The sequence below is a fragment of the Protopterus annectens genome, chromosome 7.part1 (genome assembly GCF_019279795.1).
Source record: "Protopterus annectens isolate FY-2018-M chromosome 7.part1, PAN1.0, whole genome shotgun sequence".
NCBI classification, from domain to species: domain Eukaryota; kingdom Metazoa; phylum Chordata; order Ceratodontiformes; family Protopteridae; genus Protopterus; species Protopterus annectens.
This window is the reverse complement of record NC_056740.1, coordinates 134,015,379-134,042,454: the sequence shown is the minus strand read 5'-3', so window position 1 is coordinate 134,042,454 and position 27,076 is coordinate 134,015,379. Positions and strand designations below refer to the sequence as shown.

General features: G+C 41.5%; 1 protein-coding gene across 1 annotated transcript in view; it reads left to right on the top strand.

Moving 5' to 3' along the window:
• CFAP100 (cilia and flagella associated protein 100) overlaps positions 1-27,076 on the top strand; it is a 375,752-nt gene that overhangs the window by 42,253 nt on the left and 306,423 nt on the right. Inside the window, exons 3-4 of the mRNA XM_044078592.1 lie at positions 9,493-9,656; positions 12,614-12,694. Coding sequence (XP_043934527.1) covers positions 9,493-9,656; positions 12,614-12,694 — 245 coding nt within the window. The remainder of the gene's footprint in view (positions 1-9,492; positions 9,657-12,613; positions 12,695-27,076) is intronic.

Below are 27,076 nucleotides of genomic sequence, written 5' to 3'. Positions count from 1 at the left end.
AGGTAAGACTGTAATCCAAATTGTAGCTTGCTACTGATCCCCCACCATGCCCCAAGATTCTCACTACACCTTTCTAAACATACTAGAAAATATTAAGATACAACCAAACACCCTAACACTGGGTGATTTCAGCTACCCTACCATTAACTGGGAAAACTACTCATGTACCAACACCTTTGCCCAATGGTTCTTGGAATTCATAAATTCCAATGCCCTGGATCAACTAATCCATAGTCCCACCAGGGGCTCCAATCTCCTAGACCTTGTCACTACCAACATGGGAAATCGATGCTCCACACCTATGGTAACCCCCTAGTTGGTCAGGTCAGGCCAGGCCATAAGCTAATCACCCTTAGCATCCACATCCCACCCCCACACCCCAGTAAGGAAACATCCATAAAAAACTTCTCCAAAGCCAACTTCATGCTAGTCAAGTCAGAAGTGACAAACTTCATGACACCCATGCAGACGGGAACTGAAAGTTCGACTGCTGAGTCCTACACTAAGGCATTGTATGAACACATCCACTCATGCATGAATCCTGCCATCCCAAAAAGAACCAAGATGCTCTCCTCCAAAAAAAAGAAGCCAATCTGGTGGTCCCCTGCCATAAACAAACTTTACAACAAAAGGAAGAAACTGTTCAGAAAAGAGGAAAATCCCAGAATGCAAAAAACTCCCTTACCAGCCTCAGTAAGAAGCTGAGATCCCTCATAAAATCCTCCAAAGCTAGTTACGAAAATAAAATTGCCAAAGATTCCAAAGAAAACCACAAGGCATTCTATAACTATGTCAAGAATCTAAATGGCAATGCTCAGGTCTACTGTGAGCTACAACAGAATGACATTAAATATACTGATCCCAAGGATATTGCCAGTATCCTGGCAGATCGATTCAGTGCCAGATTCACAGCCCTCTCACCTGCTAAACCGCCCATCTCAATACCGGAAGATTGCCAAATTCTAGTAATAACGGCCACACAGGTAAAAAATGCACTCTCCAAAACTAAGAATACAGCATCCATGGGACCAGATGACATCCCAGGCTGTGTACTACATGAACTACAGAATGAACTGGCACCTCACCCAAGTGTCATGTTTAATCATACCCTCACCTCACTGAGTGGTGCACAGCTACAGTTATCCCACTCCACAAGGGGGGGATCCACCTTGGATCCTGGGAACTACTGCCCCATCAGTCTGACAAGCCTGATCTGCAAGGCCATGGAACGTATTATTATGGAACTTATAACAAAGACATTGACAAACTTCAAACACTGGACCTCACCCAGTTTGGGTTTGTGAAGGGCCGATCTTGTCTCCTGAACCTGATTGACTTCTTTGAATCAGTCTCCAGAGCTGTGGATGAAGGTAAGACGGTCCATGCAGCCTATCTGGACCTTGACAAGGCCTTTGACACCATCCCCCACTCTGGAATCATAGATAAACTTACTAAGCTGAGCATTAATCCCTACGTCACTCGATGGGTTGCCATCTGGCTTACTGACAGAACCCACACTGTAAAAGTAGCTGACTCCAAATCCATCTCCAGACAAGTGACAAGTGGAGTACCTCAGGGTTCAGTCCTGGGACCGCTCTTGTTTGGCATCTACTTCTCTGAAGTACAGGCTAACACTAAGGGCCTCTGGCTAACAAAGTTCAAAGATGACTGCAAACTGGGAGCCATTACTGAATCCCCAAATGATGTGGATACTCTACAAAAGGGCCTTACAGAAACTGATGCTTGGTGCTAGGACCATGGGCTCAGGCTCAATGCCAAGAAATGTATAGTTATCCCCTTTGGGAAAAATATGTACCCGTGAATTACCACATATGTTGCAGTACACTAAACACCAAAAGTGTGATAAGAGACTTAGGGACACAGGTGGACAGTGGTCTCACCTTCGATAACCACATTGCCACAACAATCAGGAAACCCTTCTATGTGGCACACCTCATCACTAAATGCTTTTCATCCAGAAAAAAAGGAGGTCATTGTCCCACTGTACTCATCCCTCATTAGACCCATTATAGAATACAATGCCCCATTTGGTATGTACCTCTCAAGACATCTGCAACAACTGGAAATGCCGCAGAAATACCTCACTAAAAGAATCACAGGCCTAAAGCAGATGCCCTACGCTGACCACCTTAAAAAACTCCAGCTATACTCTATCGCATATCGCCTACTCAGAGGCGATCTCAAGGCCATGTCAATCCCAGAGCTGTTGGACATGCTACACTTAAAGAAATCGCAATCTGTCAGAGCCATACACTCCAGGGATCTAAACCTTGTCATCACAATAAACAAAACATGCTGGAGGGATAGGTTCCTGACCCAGAGACTCACCAGACTCTGAAATAGACTGCCCATGCATGTCAAGCAGAGCACCTCTTTGGCCCTCTTCAAAAGGAACCTTGATGATTGGATGTGAGAAAGGAAATTCACCCATTTCAGTCGCCCTGCTAGACAGGGGTCCAGGGAAGTAAATAGTGTGGGAAGAAATAGCCAGGGAATTGTTATGGTTAGTCTTGTATAGGCCTTAGGACCGATAACTTAGTACCAGCCTATGAACCTATGAACCTATAAATAACCTCTTTCATAGTGCAATATCCTAGTTTTCTTTTGATCACTTTACAGGAATGCATTAACATCAGTATTCAGACTTACCACATCACTTGAAAGATGTATAAAAAACGGATTTTTTACCTTTTTTGAGAATTACAAAAACTGAAGAAAGCAATTACAATTAGCAACTAGTTACATTTATTAACCTTTTGCAGGGAATAATATATTAATTATCAGATAACACACAACTTAGAATGTCAGTACCATGGATAACAGGTTAATAAAAAAATGATATGATTATGGGTGATGTCTTTGGCTTCAAGTTTTCTAAAAGGGAAAATGAGACCCCTACATGAATAATACATTTAGGCCATAGAAATATAAGCATACCTGTTCAGTCATTTATGGTAAAGCAAGTCATCACAATGTCAGCATAAATTATAGACTACCATAACCTGTCTTAAACATATTAGATGATATACAGTTGACATATGATGAAGAAGTAGAAGATGGAAGGAAGAAAGGGCAAGCAGAATAAAATAAAATAAAAAGGAAAGGACATGAGGAAGAGGAGAAGGTTGAGGTGCTGTCTACTGTGTGAGCATTTTTGAAGGTCTGCCCTTCTTGTCTTAAACACCAATTATATAACTGCAAGAAATCCAGATCCAGGCATTCTTTAAACCTAAGAGATACACCTAAGCATCTATGTACTGAGCCTTCCTTAATAAGAGCTTACAGGTAGATGTCCTTCAAGAATGCAACTGCAGTCCTTACATATGGGTTGTCCTGCCTCAGGCAGCCCTCGGTCGGCCGGATTCCAAAGTCTGGGTCCGGCGACGGCTGATGTCGCCTCCTCCCCGACGTCAGAGCGGCTGGGGTATAAAAGCAGCAGCCGACGCCATCTTCCTCAGTCTTTCTTGCCGCGCGGTGCCCGAAGCAGAAGCAGTTCGCAAGTGCCGGTCGGTCAGCTCCTGTGTTTTACGTATCCAAAGTCATCAAAAAGCTAAGTACCCCATTGGGGAACCTTTTCTTGCCTCAGCCGATGTCAGAAAAAACTGAAAAAGTTAATAACTGTTTGTCTTGTGGTAAACAAATACCTCATAAGGACTTCCATTCTTACTGCCTCCCCTGCCTTGGCCCAGACCACGACGTCTCGGCCTGTGCTGCCTGTGCTTGCTTCAATAAGCGCACTCTCAGGCGCGGGCAGAGTTTGCTGAAGACTTTTTTGGTGATAAATACTCTTATAACATGCCGTCGGAACTACCGACACCACATATTTCCAAAAAACGGAAAGACCGGGACCGACATTCTCGGCCCGCGACTTCCACCAACGCCACACCAAAAATTACCGCGAGTGCATCGGTCTCTTCTGAGGCAGTTGTTCTGCCGCTCCGGACCGACGACACCGCTTTACCGATCACTCCGGCCCCGGAGCCTGTGCCGGTGCCGGTTGTTGATTTTCCTCCAGAATCTGAAGCCCAGGATTTACCTGAGACCATACCTGTGGACAAGGTGACTCCAACACGTGGGGCAGCTAGGCCCCCTATGTCTATGTCTATCAAGGCCTACACATGTGCTAAGGCTGCCAGCCAGGCTAAGTCTCACCCTCCTAAAGCTTTGCCTCAGCCCACTTCTGATAAACAAATTATGACTTTAGCTGCAGATTTAATTTCCTTAATCAGAGGCTCCCAGGCCCATCCTGACAGAGGTTCTCAGCCACCTTCTGACAAAAGGCCCAGGGTTGAGCATACAGACACCTTTTCTTCAGATGAAGCCTCTGGTGACTCTGATCACTCGGATACCCAGGAAGAGTCCTTCCAGGTCTACGAGGATTCTGATGCGGAGGCATCTATTCCTTCTGCCTCTCCTCCTGAGGATATTTCTTTTGGGGAAATTCTCCACTCCATAAGAGAGCATTTTCAGTGGCAAGGTCAGGAATTCTCCGACTCCAGGAAGCGGCTGCGTACCTTCCTTAAGCTTCCCCAACACAGGCCTTTAGCTATCCCTCCAGTGTTAGATGTACTGGATGATGTGTACTCAGATTCGAGTGATTCCCCTGATTCTCTCCCCCCTGCTCCTGTCAAGCCGGACAGATACTACAGGGTTCCTGAAACTCACAAGCATTTCTTTAAGGCCCATTCTGTGGATCTAGAAACAATTTCTCAGGGGCCCAAAGGGGTGGCCACATCCACGGCCAAAAATCCTTTGCCTTCAGACAGGGAAGCTAGGTCCCTGGAGAGGTGGGGGAAAAAAGTTTATACCTCATCCACACTTGCCATGAGAGCCCTTAATTGCCTTTTTCATATGTTTCAGTATCAGGATTTCTTGATGGATGATTTGCAGAAAAAGTTAACCTCTCCTGAGCCTTTAGACAGAAAGGCCTTGCAGGACTTGGTCCGTAACACTCAGCAGGTTAGCAATCGTTTTCTTCAGTGTGGTTATGATGCAATTGGAAGCTTCATGTAGGGCAGCTATGACAGGGGCAGTCATTCGTAGACATGCATGGTTGAAAGAACAGGCATTGCCAGATCATGTTAAAGTAAAGCTTCTAGATGCACCTCTGGAAAAACAAAAGCTATTTGGTGCTAATGCTCAGGATGTGTTGAAATCAATTGAGGAAAAGGCTAAATCAGTGCAAACAGTCAAGGATTTCCTCCAGGTTCAGCCACCAAGGTTCAGCAGGAATTGGCCTTCTAAGAATTGGTCCTTTCCAGACACTGACAAGTTTCAAAGGGGAAAAAACAGGCGTACCCGAGGAAGAGGGCAATACAGAGGCTCCTACAGAGGACACCAGTGGCAACCGACTAATCAGAGAGGTGGCGCAGGGACATCCCCTACTCCACAGGGACAATTACAATGACTTGACTTTGACACCGCCGACCAAGGCTCAAAGAGAAGCACCTTTAGGCGGAAAATTATCCTTATTTTCAAAAAATTGGCACATTTTAACAAAGGACAAATGGATTCTGGACATAATAGACCAAGGCTACAGGTTCCACTTCCATACTTTACCAACAAGACAAGCCATGCCAAACCTGCCACAAAATCAAAGGGCAGAGGCATTCAAACAAGTTTCAAAGCTGATAAAAATCAAAGCAATAGAAAAGGTTCCTCCTCAGGAACAAGGCCAGGGATTTTACTCAAGGCTGTTCCTTGTTCCAAGAAAAGAAAAGCAATGGAGACCTATACTGGACTTGTCCGCTCTAAACACTTTTCTCATTGTACCAAAATTCAAAATGCTGACGATACAGCAACTCCTTCCCATGCTGGGCAAGGGGTCTTGGCTGGTTACTCTGGACCTCAAAGAGGCATACCTGCATGTCCCAATCAGACACAGTTGCAGAAGATACCTCAGATTTCTTGCAGGGTCAGAGCATTATCAAATCTCAGCATTGCCTTTTGGCTTATCTACTGCGCCCAGAGTATTCACAAAATGCCTGGCATCAGTAATTGCACACTGCAGACTCCAGGGGATACAAATATACCCTTACCTGGACGACTGCCTTATACAAGCGGACAGCAAGCAAGCCTTGACAAAAAACTTGAATTATGTCATTTACTACAGGCTTTGGGATACACAGTCAACTTACAAAAATCAAGACTACTGCCATCCCAACAAATACTTTTTCTAGGAGCCAAACTAGACACAGAATCACAAATGGCTTACCTCACAGAATAGAAGCAAGAACAATTACCACATTACTTCAAAAGCCTAGCAAAACTCACCCAGATGACTGCAAGGAAAATCCTGCAGGCCCTGGGTTTCATGGCATCTTGCATTCTACTGATTCCACTGGCAAGACTACACATGAGAAAACTGCAATGGTACCTAAAAAGTCTATGGTCTCAACACAGCCACAACTTAGAAGCAATTATCCCACTCATCCCATGTCTAAAAAGGGAATTTTTGTGGTGGGCCCAAGCAAGCCAATCAAACAAAGGTATGCTTTTCGACAAACCTCAAACAGGCCAAACAATGGTATGCTTTTCAACAAACCTCAAACAGGCCAAACCATTACAACGGACACCTCAGACCATGGATGGGGGGTGCACATGGAGGGCAGATGCATTCAAGGGCAATGGACCCCCCAGGAAGTACATCTACACATCAATCAAAAAGAGATGTTAGCAGTAATTCATGCAATCGAGGCCTTCGGAAAATATCTTCAACAAGGCCATCTGCTAATAAAGACAGACAACACCACTGTTATGTGGTACATAAACAAGCAGGGAGGTACTCATTCTTGCCCCCTTTGCAGACTAACAATGACTCTTTGGGAAAAGTCCTTGAAACTGAACATATAGCTGCAATCCCAGTTTGTTCCGGGCAGGGACAATGTTCTGGCGGACAGTCTAAGCAGAAACATCCTGGACCATACGAATGGATGTTGCATCCAGACATTTTTGCTCAAATAACTCATGCATGGGGGAGGCCGGACATAGATCTCTTTGCCTCCCACATCAATCATCATCTGAAAAAGTTCTGCTCGAGGACACAGCATCCACAAGCCTGGAGAATAGATGCTCTCTCATTCAGCTGGAACTCTCTAACAATCTATGTATTCCCACCTCTACCATTAATGACCAAGGTGTTACTGAAGATCAAAGCAGAACAACCGAAAGGCATCTTAATAGCTCCAGATTGGCCAAGACAGCACTGGTACCCATTACTAAGGAGCATAACTTGCACCAACCCATGGCTCCTGCCTCAATGGCCTCTACTCTTGACTCAGCACAATTACAGGACGGTTCATCCCAACCTGCAAACTCTGCAGCTGACAGCCTGGAGGGTTCCATGATTTCTACCCATAGCTCTCTTTCCAAGGAAGTTCAACAAATATTATTGGAAGCACACAGACCTTCCACCAGAAAAACTTATTCAGCCAAATGGAAGAGATTCAACATCTGGAATACCAACAAGGGACAGGATGCATCAGTATTGAGCATGCCACAGATATTGGAATACTTGGCAGAAATGCTGCATAATGGACTTTCCTATTCTTCCATAAAAATACACGCTTCAGCAATTTCAGCATCATACAACACTGATCCTCCTGTGTTTTCACATCCTTTACTAAGACAATTTCTAAGAGGGATAAAGAATATCAAGCCTCCCAGAAAACCACCAGTGCCTGCATGGGACCTCAACTTCGTGTTGGAAAAATTAACTCTTCCTCCTTTTGAACCAGCAGCATCTTCAGAATTGCAATTTCTTTCCTGGAAAACAGTTTTCCTGTTGGCAATCACCTCAGCAAGAAGAGTTTCAGAGATAAAGGCCCTCATGGCAGTACCTCCATTTCTCATTTTTCATCAGGACAGGGTTTCCTTAAGAACCAATCCTTCTTTTATGCCAAAAGTGATATCCAGGGTGACTCTAAATCAAGCAATTCACCTGCCCACCTTTTTCCCCAATCCTCAAAATAAAGGGGAAAAGCTGCTGCACACTTTGGACATACACAGACAACTACGCTACTACTTGGACAGAACAAAGGCCAACAGGAAGTCTGACCAACTATTTGTAGCATACGCTCTGGGAATGCAAGGAAAGGCAATTTCCAAACAAACAATTTCAAAATGGATTGGACATTGCATCAGATTCTGTTATTCTTTCCATGGAAAGGGTGTGCCAGCCAATATCAGGCCACACTCCACCAGAGCTACAGCCTCCTCCACAGCCTTCCTAAGAGGGGTGGCTACAAAGGACACTGTAGAAGCTGCTACATGGAGCTCCGTGCATACATTTTCCAAGCACTACCACCTGCCTTTATATTCCAGATCCCGAGCAGGCTTTGCTTCGACAGTCCTGCAGGGCATTCTAGCTACACCATCCTTATCTTAGAGCCTACCACCCCCAGCTTGGCTATGGTATTCAACCCCTATGTAAGGACTGCAGTTGCATTCTTGAAGGACATAGTACAGTTTTGTACCTACCATAAATGTAGATGTCCGATAGATATGCAACTGCAGTCAGGTTTTTCCTCCCTCCTACCCCTCTGTGTATTGGGTCCACTTCCCTCCTTTTATACTTAGCTGGGGATATCTGTTATGGTGTATCTGTTTATTGCTATTGTGTTTGTCTGGAATTTTCATCCAGTTCTAAATTTAGCCTTCCTTGGAGGGCACCTGGCATCTGGGGCAAGAAACACTGAGGAAGATGGCATCGGCTGCTGCTTTTATACCCCAGCAGCTCTGACGTCGGGGAGGAGGCGACATCAGCCGACGCCGGACCCAGACTTTGGAATCTGGCCGACCGAGGGCTGCCTGAGGCAGGACAACCCATATGTAAGGACTGCAGTTGCATATCTATCAGACATCTACATTTATGGTAGGTACAAAATTGTACTTTCCTTTTGTCCTGAGCTACTCATATTTCTTTATTATATCTTTGATCTACTGTTACCAAACATTAAATGGAAAAATGGGACAATGTGCCAGTTTTGAAAAAAAACAGTGATTTATAGTGCCAGATTATGGATCCCTTGTGCTCAGAGCCATTGATTATTAAGATACCTATTTATTTGCTGTGACAATGGCACAGGGTTTCAAACTAAACTGGTAGCAGAAGCAGCAAGGCATGGTTTAGACATGTGGGCCTGAAGCCGAAAATCTCTTTCCCGCTTATTAATCTTAGCCTGATAATTTGTCTTGCCTGCTTTCATGTTATGGCTTAGGAGTTTTGACAGTGCTGTCATTATATTCTGTAACTTATGTTTAACAATACCTCAGCTACTTAATGTATGGAGAGCTAGGTATAAAGAAACGTAACTCAACATCACCATAACATCCCAGAAAAACTGAGTAGTTTTAAGTATGGAGTTAAAGACTGTAGGTAGCATGCAAATGCTCTGTAATGATGCAGTTTTGTTTCTGTCCTTCAAGTTTTCAATGCTTTTATTCAACTGTAATACTGACTTTCTGTTTTAGTATTCCCTGGCTGTTAAACGAGAAGAAATGCAGAAGCTGGAACATGTGGGCACTAGTGAGGAGCAGAAACTGGAGAAAGCTGAGCAGTTTCTGGAAGAAGATGCAGCAATGTTTGATGAGTTTCTGAAAGAGAATGACAAAAATTCAGTTGAGGCTGTTAGAATGTGAGTCATCAGTTTTACAAATTCAAGACAGAGAATATGTTATAATTTAAAATGTCTAAAGTTCTGCTTTGTTTTGTTTTGTGATTATTGTCTTTCTGTGATTTTCAATAGAACTTCAAACCCAAATGTGTGTTGCATGGTGTCAAAGAACAATAAATGAGCTTTATAGGATGATAATACAAACTGCAGCAGTCCCAAATTTAGTGTCATGTCAACCATAAATTATTTTTTCACTGAAGAAACTTCTTTACTTAAGTAGTGTTTCCATGAAATTAGATGGATTTGATATAATCATTTGTACTATTGCAGTGCATTATTTGTTTTATGTGCATTTATTTCTTTGTTCCCCAAACTATATTTAACACAAAATGTGATTATTCATAATGATGCACTGTTTTGGAAACGAAAGCACAATATTCTCTATGCATAGTGGCTTTGATACAGAAAAACTGCCTAGAGAAAAGTAGCTCTTGCAAAAACATAGATTTCACCATGACCCAGTGGTGTTATGTCATTGACATTTATTACCTGGGTACATGCATGCTATTTTCCAGGCTTTAGGTCTGAACCTTCAGGAACTTTGTTTTGATGTAACTTGTAGTCATTTGTGACGTGAAAGTCCTAAAATAATCTGGCAGTTGGAGGGTAAAGGGCTTATTCATTAATTTGCTGGTGTACATAGTAGATTACAAGTGTGTGTGTGTGTGTGTGTGTGTGTGTGTGTGTGTGTGTGTGTGTGTGTGTGTGTGTGTGTGTGTGTGTGTGTGTGTGTGTGTGTGTGCAGTTGTGCTGTTACTTCTGCTCATCACAAGAAGTGTTTCATGAATGGTTTTGTAAATGGAGTATCTGCCTTTTTTTCCTCCTGATATATTTATGTATCTGACATTTATTTACATGGACAGTCTAAGTAGGCAGAGCCTCTTTTCAGAAGATGCCAGGGGAGAACATTTTGACAAGTGCATTTTATTTATCCTTTGTTGACCAGGTTAGTTTCAGTAAGGTGGCATTGAAACTACTGGAGGAAATTTGGCCAGGGCATCAGGGAACTTTTCCCAGCCTTTTCAATAGGTGCCATGGGGTCATTTATATCACAAACTCAAGCAGATGGCACCTTGGCAATCTGTCTACCTGTTGTGGGAACAGAAGCCACAGCCTTCTACATCAAAGGCGAGTGCATTACTAGTTGTGTTGCTGACATTGCTGTAAATTTTGCAGACAAATAAAACATCATATATAAATAAGAGAACCATATTTACACTAGTCATGTACAAGGTGTGTACAAAAGGTATGAGTGAAATCAATTTAATGTAAATACTATTTTCTGTAATATATTTTTATGCAAGTCTCTTCCATCACCCAATTTAAATAGGAACTCCTGCATACATCAGCAGTTGCATGACAAGTTTTGTTCAGATATGTGTTTTACACACATGCAGTGCTTCTAGCATATGTATGCAAATATTTGCCTAGTGTGTGGCATGTATGTGATTAATTATTGAATGGTGCCCAAAACAGTGATCACAGCAGGATTTTGATGAGATTATGAGTTAGTATTACTTAATGAAATGTTTTCTTCTACTATGAAACATATACTTTATTGAGCTTTGTGTACAAATCTGCTTTTTGTGTTAAGTTTGCCCGTATTTATGCATGATACGCTAAACAATTAAAACTATGCAGGTTACATTACCCGATAGATAAGAATATACAGATATTGTAAACAACCAGGCAGATATCATACACTAATCATTGGTACAAAAAGTAATGCCGTATGCAGGACACAGAGTCTCTGTGTGCTATGTGCGAGCGTGACATACACACATACACACACACACACACACACACACAAACACATATACACATACACACACACACACACACACACATATATATATATATATATATATATATATATATATATATATATATATATATATTCTTGCATCGTGGCATATCTCTTTTATTGCCACTATACCCTTACCTTACCCTAACTGTAACACCCAAATATACATATACACCTTCTAACACCTCCTAATCCCCACTCACCAGTTTAGGAGAAATGGCAGTTTGAGATATCGAGTGTTCAACTATCTGAACTTTCAACAGTCTTAACCACCCCTAGTGGCTTTGAACAAAGCAATATTCAACAAAATTAATGGTAGCTGGTAGGAGACACCCCAATCCTCAAACAGTTTCATTTACTATTGGTGGTATGCAGACAGATACTTTGCCTCTAAATGTATCCTATTCCAACGTCCAAAATGTGGTTCAGTCTATCTAAACTGAAAATCACAACATTTGCTCCAGACACCCTGCCTTCTCCGTATGTATTTTTATTTATTTAACATTTGTTTATTGGGAAAGTCTGACTAGGAACAAAGCCAATTTTCAGCAGAGGCCTGGAGAGAAACCCTCCGAATGTATGTCTTTGTAACATGGGAGGAAACCAGAGCATCAGGAGGAAACCCACACGGACACAGAGAGGGCATGCATCTTCCGCACAGAAGGCACTCCAGCCGAGAATCAAACTGGAAAACCTCTTGCTGTGAGGCAACAATGCTACCACTGCACCACTGCTCCATCCATATCTCAAAACAGCAGTAGATATTATAGCTTATGCCATATCCGTCCTCACCAATTGATCTATACAAGAATCCTTTGTCCCTTACTTCTGGAAACAGTCATACATCCTACCCTTATATAAAGGTGGAAGCAGAATCAGTCTCTCTAAGTTCAGATCCATTGTTGTCATCTCTGTTCTTTTTAATATCCTGAAAATATGCATCTACAGTTACTTCAGTATTGCCTACTTAATAACATTTTCTCTCCATCTCTGCTACATTGCCTTCTACTACCCAAAGTGCACACTTGTCTGAGGAGTTTTGTGTTTTCTTTAATACTTTTCAAGTAGTAGGACAGTTCACAGTAATAATTTATATCTTATATGTTTTTGACAGTGCTGAAATGGAAACCAAAGCAAAGCTAGAAAAAATGGCCAAGATTAAGAAGATAACTGCTCAGATGGTCGCAATAAAAAGGTAAGTAAAAAAGCCAAATAGTTTTGCAATGAGCTTACTGTAATACATATGTTCATGTATACAGAATCTATGGACTGTACGATAGATAATCATGTATATCTACACTTTGTAACTAGTTGTTGTTCATTTCATTTGCTGAACAAAGTGTACTGCAGTTGTATAAAACAGTGCAAAATATGCAATTTTGCGTGAACAAAAAGTTTCTAGTTTGCATGAAATGTGCTTCCTGGAAGGTTAAATAGGGTAGTGTGTTAAATTAACTGAGTTCCGGACTGATAATTGGAGAACTGCAACATAAATGGAATTGTGAAAAAAAATTATACTGTTAGTTTATGTGAGAAAAGTCATGTATCTTAACGTTTTCTGCAGTACAGTAAATCAAATCAACCTGTACTGGGATATTTTGGACTTAAGAAAATTGGCCGTCTGACCAGCCCTTCGACAGCTTGCCTTTTAAAATCAATATGAAATCAATATTGTATAGTTCAAATGTTTTGGCCATTTTACTGTCATAAAATGCCGATGTGTTTGCACACAGAGAATTGCCTTCATGGTGTAAAAGGACAAAAGCATTCTCGATAGTCATGACAGCTCTTTTACAGTTTGAATCCAACAACAATAATCAAACTAATCCTTCAAGGTAGCTCCAAAAATATGGGGATATGAGTGCACAATATAAATAGAAATTACAAGATAAAATTAATATTTCTTCAAAAAGCCTGTGAACTAAAACAGAATACAAGAAAGCAAAAATATAAATATGTATATGGAATGCTTCACGTTTATTTTATTATTAATTAATTTATTTGTTGACTGAAGTAGAACAGTGATTTCACTGGATCATTTTCAGGCTCATGCAGGGGATTAAAACCAAGAGAGCACAACATTATTACAACGTAACAGTAACATTTCAAGGACATTTACAATGTTTATACAACTTAAGCAAAAGTTAGTATTAAAGTCCTATTTGAAGATATTTGCAATGCGTGATAAAAACATTCAGATGCAGATACGCATTTTAGGGCAAATTATAAAATAACAGAGTGAAGTAAAGGATTAGGAAAGATGGTGGTAGGGGAGAGGTGAAAAGGAGTGAATGAAGGTAATTATGAACAAGCATTTTAGGAGAGAGAGGAGTGTTTGATTATTTAGTGAATGTTTTAAAGTAATCTGCGTATAGAGAGTAAGAATACAGGGAGGTTGTAATGGATGATTTAAAGAGTTTTCAAGTCTAAATGATGAAAATCTTTCATTAGCATTTGCATTAAGACTGTTTGAAAATGTATTTAATACAATGATATATCCCTGTCCTGAGCACTGATAATTTTTCAGCTTGTATTCTGGCAACATGCTGTGATCTGCATAATATAGTGATAAATAAAATACATTATTTTCCTGCCTCCGTTAGAACATTTTCTCATCTTCTTGCCTGTATTGCAAAAAAATTGTATGATATAAAGTAGTGCGCAAGAAGCTGCGGAGAAGAAGCCATACTTTACATTAGAAGCAGTAAAAGTACTGAAGTGTCACACACATATAAAATAAAAACATAAAACTGTATTTACATTCAAAAGTGAATATAATAACCATAAAATTACAAAAGTAAGACCAGCCCACCAATCAAGAAAATAGAGCAAGCCATACTCATAAAGCACACATATCAGTGAACGTCTATAAAACCACCAAACTCATTTGAATTTAATATACTAAACTTAAATGCACATTTTAAAATTAAAAACACATACAAAACCCTATTAAGCTAAAATAAAACATGTAAAAGTACACTTAAAGCACATAATCTAAGGAATATATACTCACAATTTTAAAAATAAAAATTAAGATGTACACTTACTTCAAAAACAGTAACCCCACAACACTGGCCAACAAACCAGAGCTTGTAAGAAATGAGGAACATTTTACCTCAGATGATTTAGGCTATGATTTGCTAATGGTTTTCATCATGCAGTCTGTACTGTTTTATAAGTTGAACTTACCATAACAGTAAATGTTCTAATGATCACTGCACAGTAGCCTTAACTGCATGGATTACATCTTGCCAACTTAAGGATATACCAGCCGGCCAGCTTCCAAACTTCAGGGTACCTTCCACATGCCAAAATTGTCAAGCAGCTGGAGATGAGCTGACTAAAAAACACAAATATGGGCACGAATCCCTTTAGAGATTTCCTGCCAGCATAGAGTGGAAGGCTGAGCCCTTTAAGGATAATGCTTGGAATAAAATAAATAAATAAATGTCCACACCCTGATGTAAAAAACACACCAAAAAAGAAGGGGGGTGGTGGGAGGAACCACTACTGCAGCAGTGACCATTCAAACATCTACTGTTATGGTAACTTAACTTCAACTTAAATAACTGCACTATGTTCATCATATTGATCACTGCTGCAGAAACCTTAGCTATATGGGCAGAGTACCACAGCTAACTATATTTTAGAAGAGGAAGGAGAAGGGTCCAGGAGCCCCAAGAGAGTGGCCCTAGCAAAACTTGATCTAGACCTAGAAAAGGAATCAAGCTTATAGTTCTTTGTAAAAGTATCTACAGAGGACCAAGTATTAGCTTCTAGAATACTTCTAAATTCCAACCCTTTTTAAAAAAACATAGATGAAGCCAAGGCCCAGGTAGAGTGCGCCTTGATCATGCCCTGAATAGATTTGTCATGGTGAGTATAACAACAGGTAATAGCCTTTGACAACCATTTGTAAATTGTTTGTTTTGACACATGTTGTCCTTTCATTTTACCTTCATAAAAGTGAACAATTGATCCAAAGATCTGAAAGATTTAGTTCTGTCAAGATAGAACCTGTGTTGTCTATGGACATCCAAAGTATGGTACATCTTTTCTCCCTCATTTTTAGGTTCAGGAAAAAAAATGAGGTTATGGATAGGCTGTCTTAAAATAAACTCAGATACCACTTTAGGCATAAAGGATGGATTAGTTCTCATAAAACCCTGTCTCTATGAAAAACGAGATAGGGTTGATTCACCATAAGAGCTTGCAACTCAGATACCCTTCTTGCAGAGTCAGAGCAATCAGTAAAACTGTTAAGAACCTCAAGTCAGTCAGATTAGCTGGTTCAGTTGTTAATTTCTCTGATACAAAGTTAATATCTTAAGGTGGGGCCTCAGGTTTACTTGAAGGCAAAACCCCTTTCAAGAACATATTGGCATGAAACTACCTTGAAAGAGGAAGATGCATGGGTAGACATGCTGAAATAATTGATAAATGAATCTTGACAGAAATAAGTAACTCACTCATACTTAAAACCACAGGATAAGTAGCCCTGAATGGGTACTGGTTTTGTTGTTGGCACCAACTAGAAAACATTTTGCGTTTGCTAATATATGATTTTCTAGTAGCAGGCTTTCTTGCCTCATTAGTACCTGCTGCATGTCCCCAGAAAACAGGTGTGTAAAAGGAATTAAGACCATAATATCCAGGGAGTCAACTGTTGATGATTGATGTCAGGGTGCATCAAACACCCCTGTACTTGTGTGAGTAGATTCATTCCATGAGGAAGCTCGTGGTAATTGCCCCTGGCCATTTCCAAGGGAAGGAAGAAAAACAGTTGCCTGGTTATTATAATTGCCTAGGTTATGTAAGAGACTGGAGGTGGGGGTTGTAGTAGGGTTAAGAGAAAATTTTATTATGATGAGTGGGTGGTCAGTACTAGAGTATGAGAGAATAATATAAGGAGCAGAATTTTGTATAAATGAGTTATTGATCTGGGAAGAGGTGTTAGAGGGCAGAGTTTAGGAAAAAGTCTTTAGATGGAAAAGTAGATGGAAAGTGATAGGTTGGGGGTGGTGTAAAAAGATAGTGGTAATCTCAGATATACAGAAAGAGGTTGATATGATTAAGAGATTAGGAAATATATTGGGTAGGAGGAATTTTTAACTGTCTTGCCACTGAGTGCTCAAACCAGGTAAGGTTTGGCTGGGATGGATGAGAGAAAGGCTAAGATGATTAAGAGAACAGGTAATTATATTGTGGGTTGGAGTTTTGAGCTACTCTGATATTGAATGGTGAAGTCTTTTAGGGGTTGGAGTATGGCACAGAAAAAATGTAGAATAAGGAGGGATGGGTGAGAATTAGGGTAAAGGAAGGGGAGCAGAGTGATCTCAAGTGAACCAAGGGTATACAGAGTAGGAGCCAATTCCTGAAAAGGTTTGCAGATCCCAAAAGAAACAATCAGTAGATTATACTCACAGCAGGTCAGAACTTTAACCCCGCTATTGTACACAGCTATAAGAATATAAAAGATATAAAAGTCCAAAACAAAGCAGATTTAAGGGGTGTAGTGTAATATTGTTAGCTAGAGTTTGTTCCTTTGTGTTAAGAAAGGTGAACCATCCCTTTGAGTATGATGGCTAAGGCAGAGAGTGGGGGGGGGGATTAATGATCAAATGGCAGCTAATAGAGGGTGAGGTGCTTAACAGTATAGTATAATAGAGTTATCCAGAGTTTGTTTCTTTGAGTTAAGGTTGTTTGACCTATCCCCTTAAATATGATGGGAAAGACAGAGAGGGTTATGTGAAAAAGCTGAAGGCTCAAATGGCATCTATTAAAACTATATTTAGCAAATGCAGGCAGTTATTTTTTGCTACTTTAGGCTAAATGCTAAGTTATAGATTTATACAGAACTACTGGACAGGCTTTTATGGGATATTAGGTAGGGTGATGTTGACTATGTCCACCGTATGTTTGCATATGATGATAAACATCTTTTGAGTGTAGTGTTACTAAGAAACATGAAAGAGGAAGAAGCAGTAACAGGTTGTAAATGAACATAATTTTGAAACTGGGCACTATTACAAACAAATTTAGGAAACAGAGATCCAGAGATGATTTCCAAGAATTTTCTTTCTTTGGCACTAGGACATCCGTGAATAAAACCCCTTCCCTGCCTGTAAAGGAGGAACAGGTTCTGTTACTCTTTTGGGAAAAATGTGATGAAGAACAGGTGGAAACAAAATAGGCTGATATGTAGGAAGAGGAATCACCCCATAGAAAGGAGGAATCTCCTCCCTGTGCCATCTGTAATCCCTGCTGAATGATTTTTAGAATCCATTTGTGTGAAACAATCTATTGCCAAACAGAAAAATGAAGATTCAGACTTTCTGGATCAGAATAGGGGCCATGTTGGGAGGGGGTTACAATGCCTGTGAATGCTCATTCAGACTTGCTGGACTGTCCTTGGGTTTGAGAAGTTTGAGACTTCTTTTTGGAACCCCCACAACACTTCTTAAACCTCTGTTTACCCGAATTCTGTTGAGAGTGTTTATTCTGTATTTTTTTTTTTTTTTTTTTTTTGCTAAAATTGGATGAGGAGAAAGAAAATCCCTTGGACAATTTGGAAAAGGAGGGTTGAGCAATCTTAGAGTCCCTGAATCAGCTTTCCCTTTTTATCATACTTTTGATCACCTCTGTATTAGAGGGGCCAAACACTAAATTTTTATCTAAGGGAGAATTTAGAATCTCATTTTTTAAATTATCTGGGAGGTTTTGAGAATGCAGCCAAGCAAGCCTCCTTAAAACAATACAAGTGGCCATAGCAGTATCAACAGAATCATATGAAAACTGAAAACAATGAGTAGTGACCTGTGCAATAGAAGAAACAAAGTTATTTGATGCAGTTTATTCTTCACAAGAAGAAACTGTAGATAAAACATTCCTCATATTTTCACAATATGTTAGAACAAACTTTTAACATATGAGCCTGGCAATTTAAAATTCTGAAAATCAAAGTTGCAGAAGTATAAACTTTTTTTCCCATACCTATCAATAATTTTCCCATCCTTATTCGAAACAGTATTAGTGGAGTTAACTAACACACAATGTTTTGCTTTCATTACAGTATAGGCTTCTGGATGCAGAGCAAGTTAGCATGGACATTTGCATATGTTCAGGTTGTGGGAGGCAGTAGTAGGCTAATTTTTGAGGAATTTGTAACCCAGTAAAAAAAAAGTAGAGCAAAAGGACATAATGGCAGTAAGACTGTTTGAAAGGCGGGATCATGCAGCTGCATATCACAAATACCGACCTGATATTCTTGACAAACTAAAAGAACTGGTACTTGCCTTTGTACAGAAGAAGCACAGGTCCAGCAGAAGAATTTCCATTTGAGGACAGTTCAGTTGAAAATCTATAAAAAAAGAAAACAGGAAAAAATGCTAGTCAAACTCCACTTGCTCAACCCCCATGCAAGGCCTTAACATGGTCTGTGACATTAACAGAACTTGTTGGCGGGATAGATTTGTGTCCCAAAGACTCCCGATCTGTGGAATAGACTCCCTCTCCATGTCAAGCAGAGTACCTCTCTAGCCCTCTTTAAGACAAACCTGAATGACTGGATGGGAAACCGAAAATACACACCTGGGTTCCCACCTGTGTTCCTGCTGTACAGGGGAAACAGGTGCTGACTTTGAGGGAACATGGGCCATATTCTTGGCTAGGTCTCCAGGCCAATAGCCTGGTATCATCCTATGAACCTAAGTGCTTAGCAGCAGTGGAGTCAACTAAAGCTGTAGTTGCTGGGTGAAGTTTAGGAAGAGTGAAACCTTTTACATCCTATCTACTTTTAAAGGACAACTGTCTGACTATCAGGAAAATTACAGGCACATCCTCTAAAGCAGACAGGACAGGAAGAATGGGTGCAGGTTCTGGAAAATCCTTCTGTAACAACGCATAGTATTTTCTGAGGGACTGAGAAACTTCATTGTTCTCCCATTGAAAACAAAGGGAGATTCTAGCAATAGCATCAGAGAAAGAGAAACCCTCACAGGAAGAATCAGAAACTGAGCTGTCCTCTGAGTCTGAATCAGAAATGTGAGAGCAAAACCCTGAATCCATCCCTGTATCTTTCTGTTCAGATTCAGAATCTTGAATTTCTTCAGGAAAAGAGGCATCCCTCTTTCTTTTAACAGAAACTACTCTACAAGGATCAATAGTTTGAATTAAACCCTGAGCCAGTGCCAGTAAACTATTCCTATCCAAGAAAATTTGAGGAATAGCAAATAAATGTATTGTTTTCTGTTTCTTTTTGACAGGAAAAATGGGACCAACCATGTTACAAATGGCAGCTGCTGCTTCCCCAATGATGGGCACAATATTCTGACAAAACAGGAAAATGTTCCCTGTTCCCTTTTCCCTTTTCTGGGACTGAAAGTGTGGCTCTCCCTTTTACCCACTGAGGAGACTCCAACATCCGCAGAGGACCTGGCTAGCCCCTAGTCTATAGTGGCTGTATGTGCTACACCAAAGGATTTCTGGGTAAAAGACGGGTGGTCTGAGGTACAACAAATGTCCGCAACAGAGTCACTCACCTGTGGCTCAGGCAAATTGCTAGCCTGCTGTGGTGGCAAAGGCTGTGTGCTTAGCTTTTTCTTTTTGTGGCTGGAAGAAGGACCGACCATGGGCCCAACAATCCGTTCCATGGTTGACCCTAAAAACAGAGCCTATTTCTGTGGAAGAAAAGCAGCAAATGCTGATAAAACTACCAGTCCACAGAAGTTACTTTGTAACAGAAAAAAACACATTAAAATGCACTTTCAAACACTAAGGCAGTCCGATACAAAAATTAAACACGTTTTCCACAAAAAATGTTATCAAAATAGTTTACACTATAAAACTGATAGAAAAAAAGTGTTCCATGTAAAAATACATTACAGTCTCAAGACAGTCCATTTAAACACAACACTCCTAGCTTTAAAATAACTTTCCTGAAGAGGAAAGTAATAAAACTTCAGTAAATATAAGAAAACCTGTGTTAAAATGCCAGGTTTTTGTAATATAAAAAAACTGAGACCACAATAAATCATTTCAAAACTTTTTCCACCTTTAATGTAACTTGTAACCTGTACAATTCAATTGAAAAACAACCAAATTCGTTAGAGGAAAAAATATACAAAGTAAAAAACGTACAATAAACTAATACTTTGTTGAAGCACCTTTTGATTTAATTCCAGCATTCAGTCTTCTTGGGTAGGAGTCTATCAGCATGGCACATCTTGACTTGGCAATATTTGCCCACTCTTCCTTGCAAAAGTGCTCCAAATCCATCAGATGGCAAGGGCATCTCTTGTGCACAGCCCTCTTCAGGTCACCCCACAGATTTTCTATTGGATTTAGGTCTGGGCCATTCCAAAACTTTAATTTTCTTCTGGTGAAGCCATTATTTTGTTGATTTGGAGGTATGTTTGGGGTCATTGTCATGTTGAAAGGTGAAATTCCTCTTCATCTTCAGCTTTCTAGCAGATGCCTGAAGGTTTTGGGCCAAAAGTGACGGGTATTTGGAACTGTTCATAATTCCATACTCCTTGACTAAAGCCCCAGTTCAAGCTGAAGAAAAGCAACCCCAAAGCATGATACTGCCACCACCATGCTTCACCATGGGGATGGTGTTCTTTTGATGATGCAAAGTATTGTTTTTTGTGCCAATTGTACCTTTTGGAAATGTGGCAAAAAAGTTCAACCTTGGTCTCATCAGACCATAACACATTTTCCCGCATGCTTTTAGGAGACTTTCTGTATTGTTTTGCAAATTTTAGCCAGACCTGGATGTTTTTCTGTATAAGAAAAAGCTTCTGTCTTGGAATCCTACCCCATAGCCTAGATATATGGAGAGTACAGGAGATTGTTGTCACATGTAGTACACAAACAGTACCTACCCGAAATTCCTGCAGCTTCTTCAGTGTGCTGTAGGTCTCTTGGCAGCCACCCTGACCAGTTTTTATGTTGTCTTTTTATCAATTATGGAGGGACTTCTAGTTCTTTGCAATATCACTGATGTTCCATATTTTCTCCACTTTTTTGATGACTTTCTTCACGGTATTCCATGATATAGCCAATGCTGTGGAAATTTTTTTTGTAACCTTCTCATGACTGTTACCTTTTAACAGTGAGATACCTTTGATTCTTTGTAAACTCTTTCAAACCATGGCCTTTGCTGTAACAGGCAACTGAGTAACTGTCAGGAAAATCCTACTAGCACAGCTGAACTTTATTTGGGGTTAATCAGAGTCTCTTTAATTGGTGGCAGGTATGTACCCAAGAAGACTGCTGTAATTAAATCAAAAGGTGCTTCAATAAATTATTAGTTTAAGGGTGTGCTCAGGAGAAAGGGATCCAGTATCTGTCTGCCTAAAATGACATGATTGACAGACCTTGATGCTTTGCCAGAGATGGCCTGCATCTGTCACCTCTGGGCTTCCAGATACTGGCCAAGGCTCTTGCCACCCCTATAGTGCCTTTTTTAGATGGTGTTCCAAAGACCAAATTACCACCATAACAGCTACAAACAAATGCAATCTGAGGGTCATGCTGCTCAACGCTAGAAGTCTAAATCTCAAAACGCACTTGCTCAAAGCACTCCTTAAAATGGAGAACATCGACATTTGTGCTGTAACAGAGACCTGGTTCAAGGCAGAAGAAAGCACCCCTGCACTACCAGGCTATAACTCATTGCACACCGTTCGGCCCCAGAACTTGGACCGAAGCTCCGAAGGTGGTGGTGTTTCCATATTTATAAAGGATGCGCACACCTTCAGACTGGTAGCCCAACATAATGCATCAGAGATACTTCAGGTGCAGCTAACATTGAGTTAGACAGCGATTCAGGTAGTAGCCTGCTATAGGTCCCCATCCATGTCCCAAGACTCATACTCCATGCACCTAAGCACCCTGGAGAATGTTAGGGCCAAACCTAACACTCTCTTACTAGGCAACTTCAACTACCACTCCATTAACTGGAAAAACTACTCATGTACCAATACACTTGCCCAACATTTCCAGGAGTTCATTAATTCCAATGCCCTGGACCAGCTCGTTCTTACCCCCACTACAGGTAGCAACATCCTTGACCTGGTCATTACTAACATGGGCGACCGGTGCTCTACACCAATAGTCAGTTCCTCCCTGGTTAGATCCGACCACAAACTAATTGTCTTGGAAATCCACATCCCCCCTCTCCACAAAGGTAACTGTCATGAAAAACTTCTCCACAGCTAACTTTGGGCTCCTAAAAACAGAGGTGGCTAACTTCACGGCACCCATGCAAATGGGGAATAGTTGTATAACCGCTGAATCATACACCAATGCACTGTACGAACAAGTACACAAATGCATGGATCTCGCCACACCCAATAGAACCAAGATGCTCTCCTCCATTAAAATGAAGCCAATCTGGTGGTCTTCTGCCATAAACAAACTCTACAACAGAAGGAAGAAACTGATGCGGAAGAAGGAGAAGTCCCAAGACTGGAAAAACTCCCTCATCAGCCTCAACAAAAAGATGAGATCCCTCATCAAATCCTCTAAAGCTAGCTACAAAAGCAGAACTGCAGCAGATAGTAAAGACAACCACAAGGCATTCTATAGTTATATAAAGAATCTCCACGGTAATACCCAAATTTGCTCTGAGCTACTGCACAATGGTACCTCCTATACCGAGCCAACAGATATTGCCAGTATACTGGTCGACAGATTCAGTGCCAACTTTAACTCTCCCCCCAAAGGACCGATCGCAATACCAATAGATTGCCAGGCACCCAGTATTACTGCTGTACAGGTTAAAACAGCACTGTCCAAGGCCAGGAATACAGCTTCTATGGGACCTGACAATATCCCTTGCTGTGTTCTACATGAACTACAGAGTGAACTGGCACCTCACCTGTGTGCCCTGTTCAATCACAGCCTCACCTCAGGGTTTGTCCCTATCGAATGGTGCACTCCTACAGTCATCCCTCTCCACAAAGGAGGAGCGAATACAGACCCTGGGAACTATTGCCCATTAGCCTGATGCACTTGATATGCAAAGCTATGGAACGCATCATCATGGACCTAATAAACAAGGATATAGGAAATCTCCAAACTCTGGCTCCCACACAGTTTGGTGTTGTGAAGGGTAGATCATGCCTGCTCAACTTGGTGGACTTCTTTGAGTCAGTCACCAGAATTGTGGATGAAGGCAAGGTGGTTCATACATCCTACCTTGATCTGGCCAAGGCTTTTGATACCATTCCCCACTTAGGAATCATAGAAAAACTCACTAAGCTAGGCATCAACCCTTATATCACTAGGTGGGCTGCAAACTGTCTCATGGATAGAACCCACAGTGTGAAAGTAGATGACTCCAAGTCAGACTGCCAACTAGTCATGAGTGGAGTCCCACAGGGTTCGGTCCTGGATCCTCTTCTGTTTGGTATCTACTTCTCTGAAGTCCAGGCCAACACAAAGAGACTCTGGCTGACAAAGTTCACAGATGATTGCAAGTTGGGAACTATTATTAACTCCCCAAGTGATGTTGACATCCTGCAGAATGGCCTCACTGAGACCAACGACTGGTGTCAGAACCATGGCCTTAAGCTCAATGGCAAAAAATGTGTCATCATCCCCTTTGGGAAAACCCAGTTCCCATGAATTACCACATTGATGGTAGTCCACTGAACACAGAAGGCGTTATAAGAGAGCAACCTCTCTTTTGATCACCACATTGCCACTGTGGTCAGAAAGTCCTTCTATGTGGCACATTTCATTACTAAGGGTTTTGCATCCAGGAAGAAAGAGGCCATTGTCTCCCTCTACTCTTCCCTCATTAGGCCACTTATCGAGTGCAATGCCCCATTTGGCATATACCTCACTAGACACCCGCAACAACTGGAGAGGTTGCAAAAGTACCTCACAAAGCAGATCCTAGGCCTTAAACACTTGTCCTATATGGACAGACTCAAAAAAACTCCAGCTAATCTCTGTCTCATATCGCCTACTTAGAGGCAATCTCTGCTTGACTTACAAAGCCATGTCTACCCAGATCTGTTAGAAATGCTACATCTAAAGAAATCTCAATTCCTCCACACCCCACACTCCAGAGACCTCAACCTCATTACTACAATTAACTGAACATGCTGGAGAGGCAGGTTCATAACCCAGAGACTACTCGTGCTATGGAATAGACTTCCCACACACTGAAGAAGGAATTATCTGAAAGCTTTGTGTTTTAACTACTGTGCTTCAACTACATTTTACTGGCATTTTATTAAACTTTGGATGTAATTGACCATTTTTCTTGTGTTTGCTCTCTTCCACCATGTAGCAGAATACCAGGAGGTACTAGGTGCGATAGACTGCATGCACATCCACATCAAAGCACCATCTGATGAACAGGATTGGTTCTTCATAAACCGCAAGGGCTTCCTCTCCAACTGCCAAGTCATGTGCAATGCTCAGGGCATTATCATGAATGTGTGTGCTGGCAGCCCTGGAAGCTATCATGACTCCCACATCTGGCATTCATCACAGCTGTACTATGCATTTGCCAGTGGGGACATCCCATATGGCTATCTGTTGGGGATGCTGGCTATGCACTGGAGCCATAGATGATGACACCCATCAGAAATGCACACACACCCACTCAAGAACGCCATAATGAGGCACATGCACAAACCAAGATCATTATAGAGCATGTGTTTGGGATGCTCAAGTCACAGTTCCACTGCCTTGACATATTTGGTGGAGCCTTGCAGTACTCTCCAGCCACATGTGCACTCATGTTCATAGTATGTGCCATGCTACACAATATGATCCTGCGGAAACAGCTGCAGGAAAAACAGCATGGAGAAGGGCCACACAGTCCCCCACCATTGCCAAGATCCACACAGGCACAGAGGGACTCAGAGGAGGAAGCCACTGAGCCAGCTCCTGTCGGCAGACAGAGACATGCCCAGTATGCCCAGGCCTTGACAAAGAGGCAATGCATAGCACACACACTGACACTGTAGGGACCCACGGACTGACACTTCTCTCTGACTTGCACACACAGTAAAATGGATGATACACACATCACATTACCTGCAACTTATCCTGGATAGCCAGTGCACTGTGTGCATCCAACATAGGCAGCCCTCGAGCACCGTCCTCACAACTGCTGCAGGCACACAGTAAGTCAGTCTTCTTAACAATAAATGAATGGATTAGTATGTTTTGGTAGCATATCTATGGTAATGCTGCATGCATGCAAGGGAATGGGGTGACCTGCTGGGATAGCAACAGACAATAGACACCTATTTGGGACACCAGAAAATGTCTGCACAATACTGGCTTCCCCACACTATGGAGTATCATTTAAGGTGACAAATCCTACTGTAGTATATGTGAGGGGCCAACTAAGGGGAGGTCATAGGTCACATGCATGGATGTCACTGTGGGGATCCCATACTCACCCCTCACACAGCAAGTCAGCCATAGAAAACCATAAAGGAATCTCTAGCAAAGGTCCACAAATGGCGACAATGATGGAATGCCCCCTACAGACTTACACAGTGATATCACAGCAGACCTTGCATTTGCAGTAAGGCTCTAAAGGGTACGAAGCCTGAAACTCAATTGTATTGCATTGCAATCTAGCCTGTGATCTCTAGTGATATGCCTCTATTCTCCAAGACAGGGCACAATACTATGCTAAATAAAACCAAAATGTAAAGCCAATATTAGCACAGTCTGTGCAAATGTGTACCGTTGACAGGTTTGCCCCCCCCCCCACACCCATATTACCATAGAAATGCAGTAACGTGTAAGTTTGTAGGGTAGTAGCAGCAGAGCACACATTGCCAGGGCTGTCCCAATCAACATGATAACTTGTTGCATGTCCACAATATGCAGGGGTCAATGAGCTTTGCATATGTGTGGGGAATACTGTCAGGATGTGGCCAGAAACCTCTCATGGCTGTTGTGTCTTAGTGCCCTAGCACTATGGTAGACAGGGCCATGTTCCATGAAATGCAGTGCCAACTATTTTGCATGTCAGCTACACCTATGGTGGGAGTTGTACACACTGTCCAGATGTCAATATCCATTACTGCTGGAAGACGGACAGGTCATATACAGGGGGCCATACATATGAACAGTACAGTACACAGGTTGGAGTAACCTACACAGTGCCTACCATACCTCCACACTGTACAGACCTTTTGCAGAATGTACAGAGGTTTGCATCATATTTGTGGTGTCTTTATTCCGAAATATTGTTTGTCTGGCAAATCAGTGGCAAACCACGAAAGTCTAAAGTCAGAAAATAATGATGGATTATAGTGTCTCAGACCTCATACCCTATAGAAAAATACATGCTAATACAAAATCTGTTATTGTATCACACTTTCAGGTTTGTAAGGCCAATAGTTACAATGGTCCATATATTTAGGCCTTTGTCACCCAATTACTCATGGCTTTGTCCAGATCTCTGACTCACATATGTAGAGAGGTATGGTACCTAGTAGCACAGCACTGCGTTCTGTCACTTACCATTGTCATCACAAGGTGGCCCACTGCCTGGTAGCCTGGGAACATATGAGTGACAGAATGCACTGCC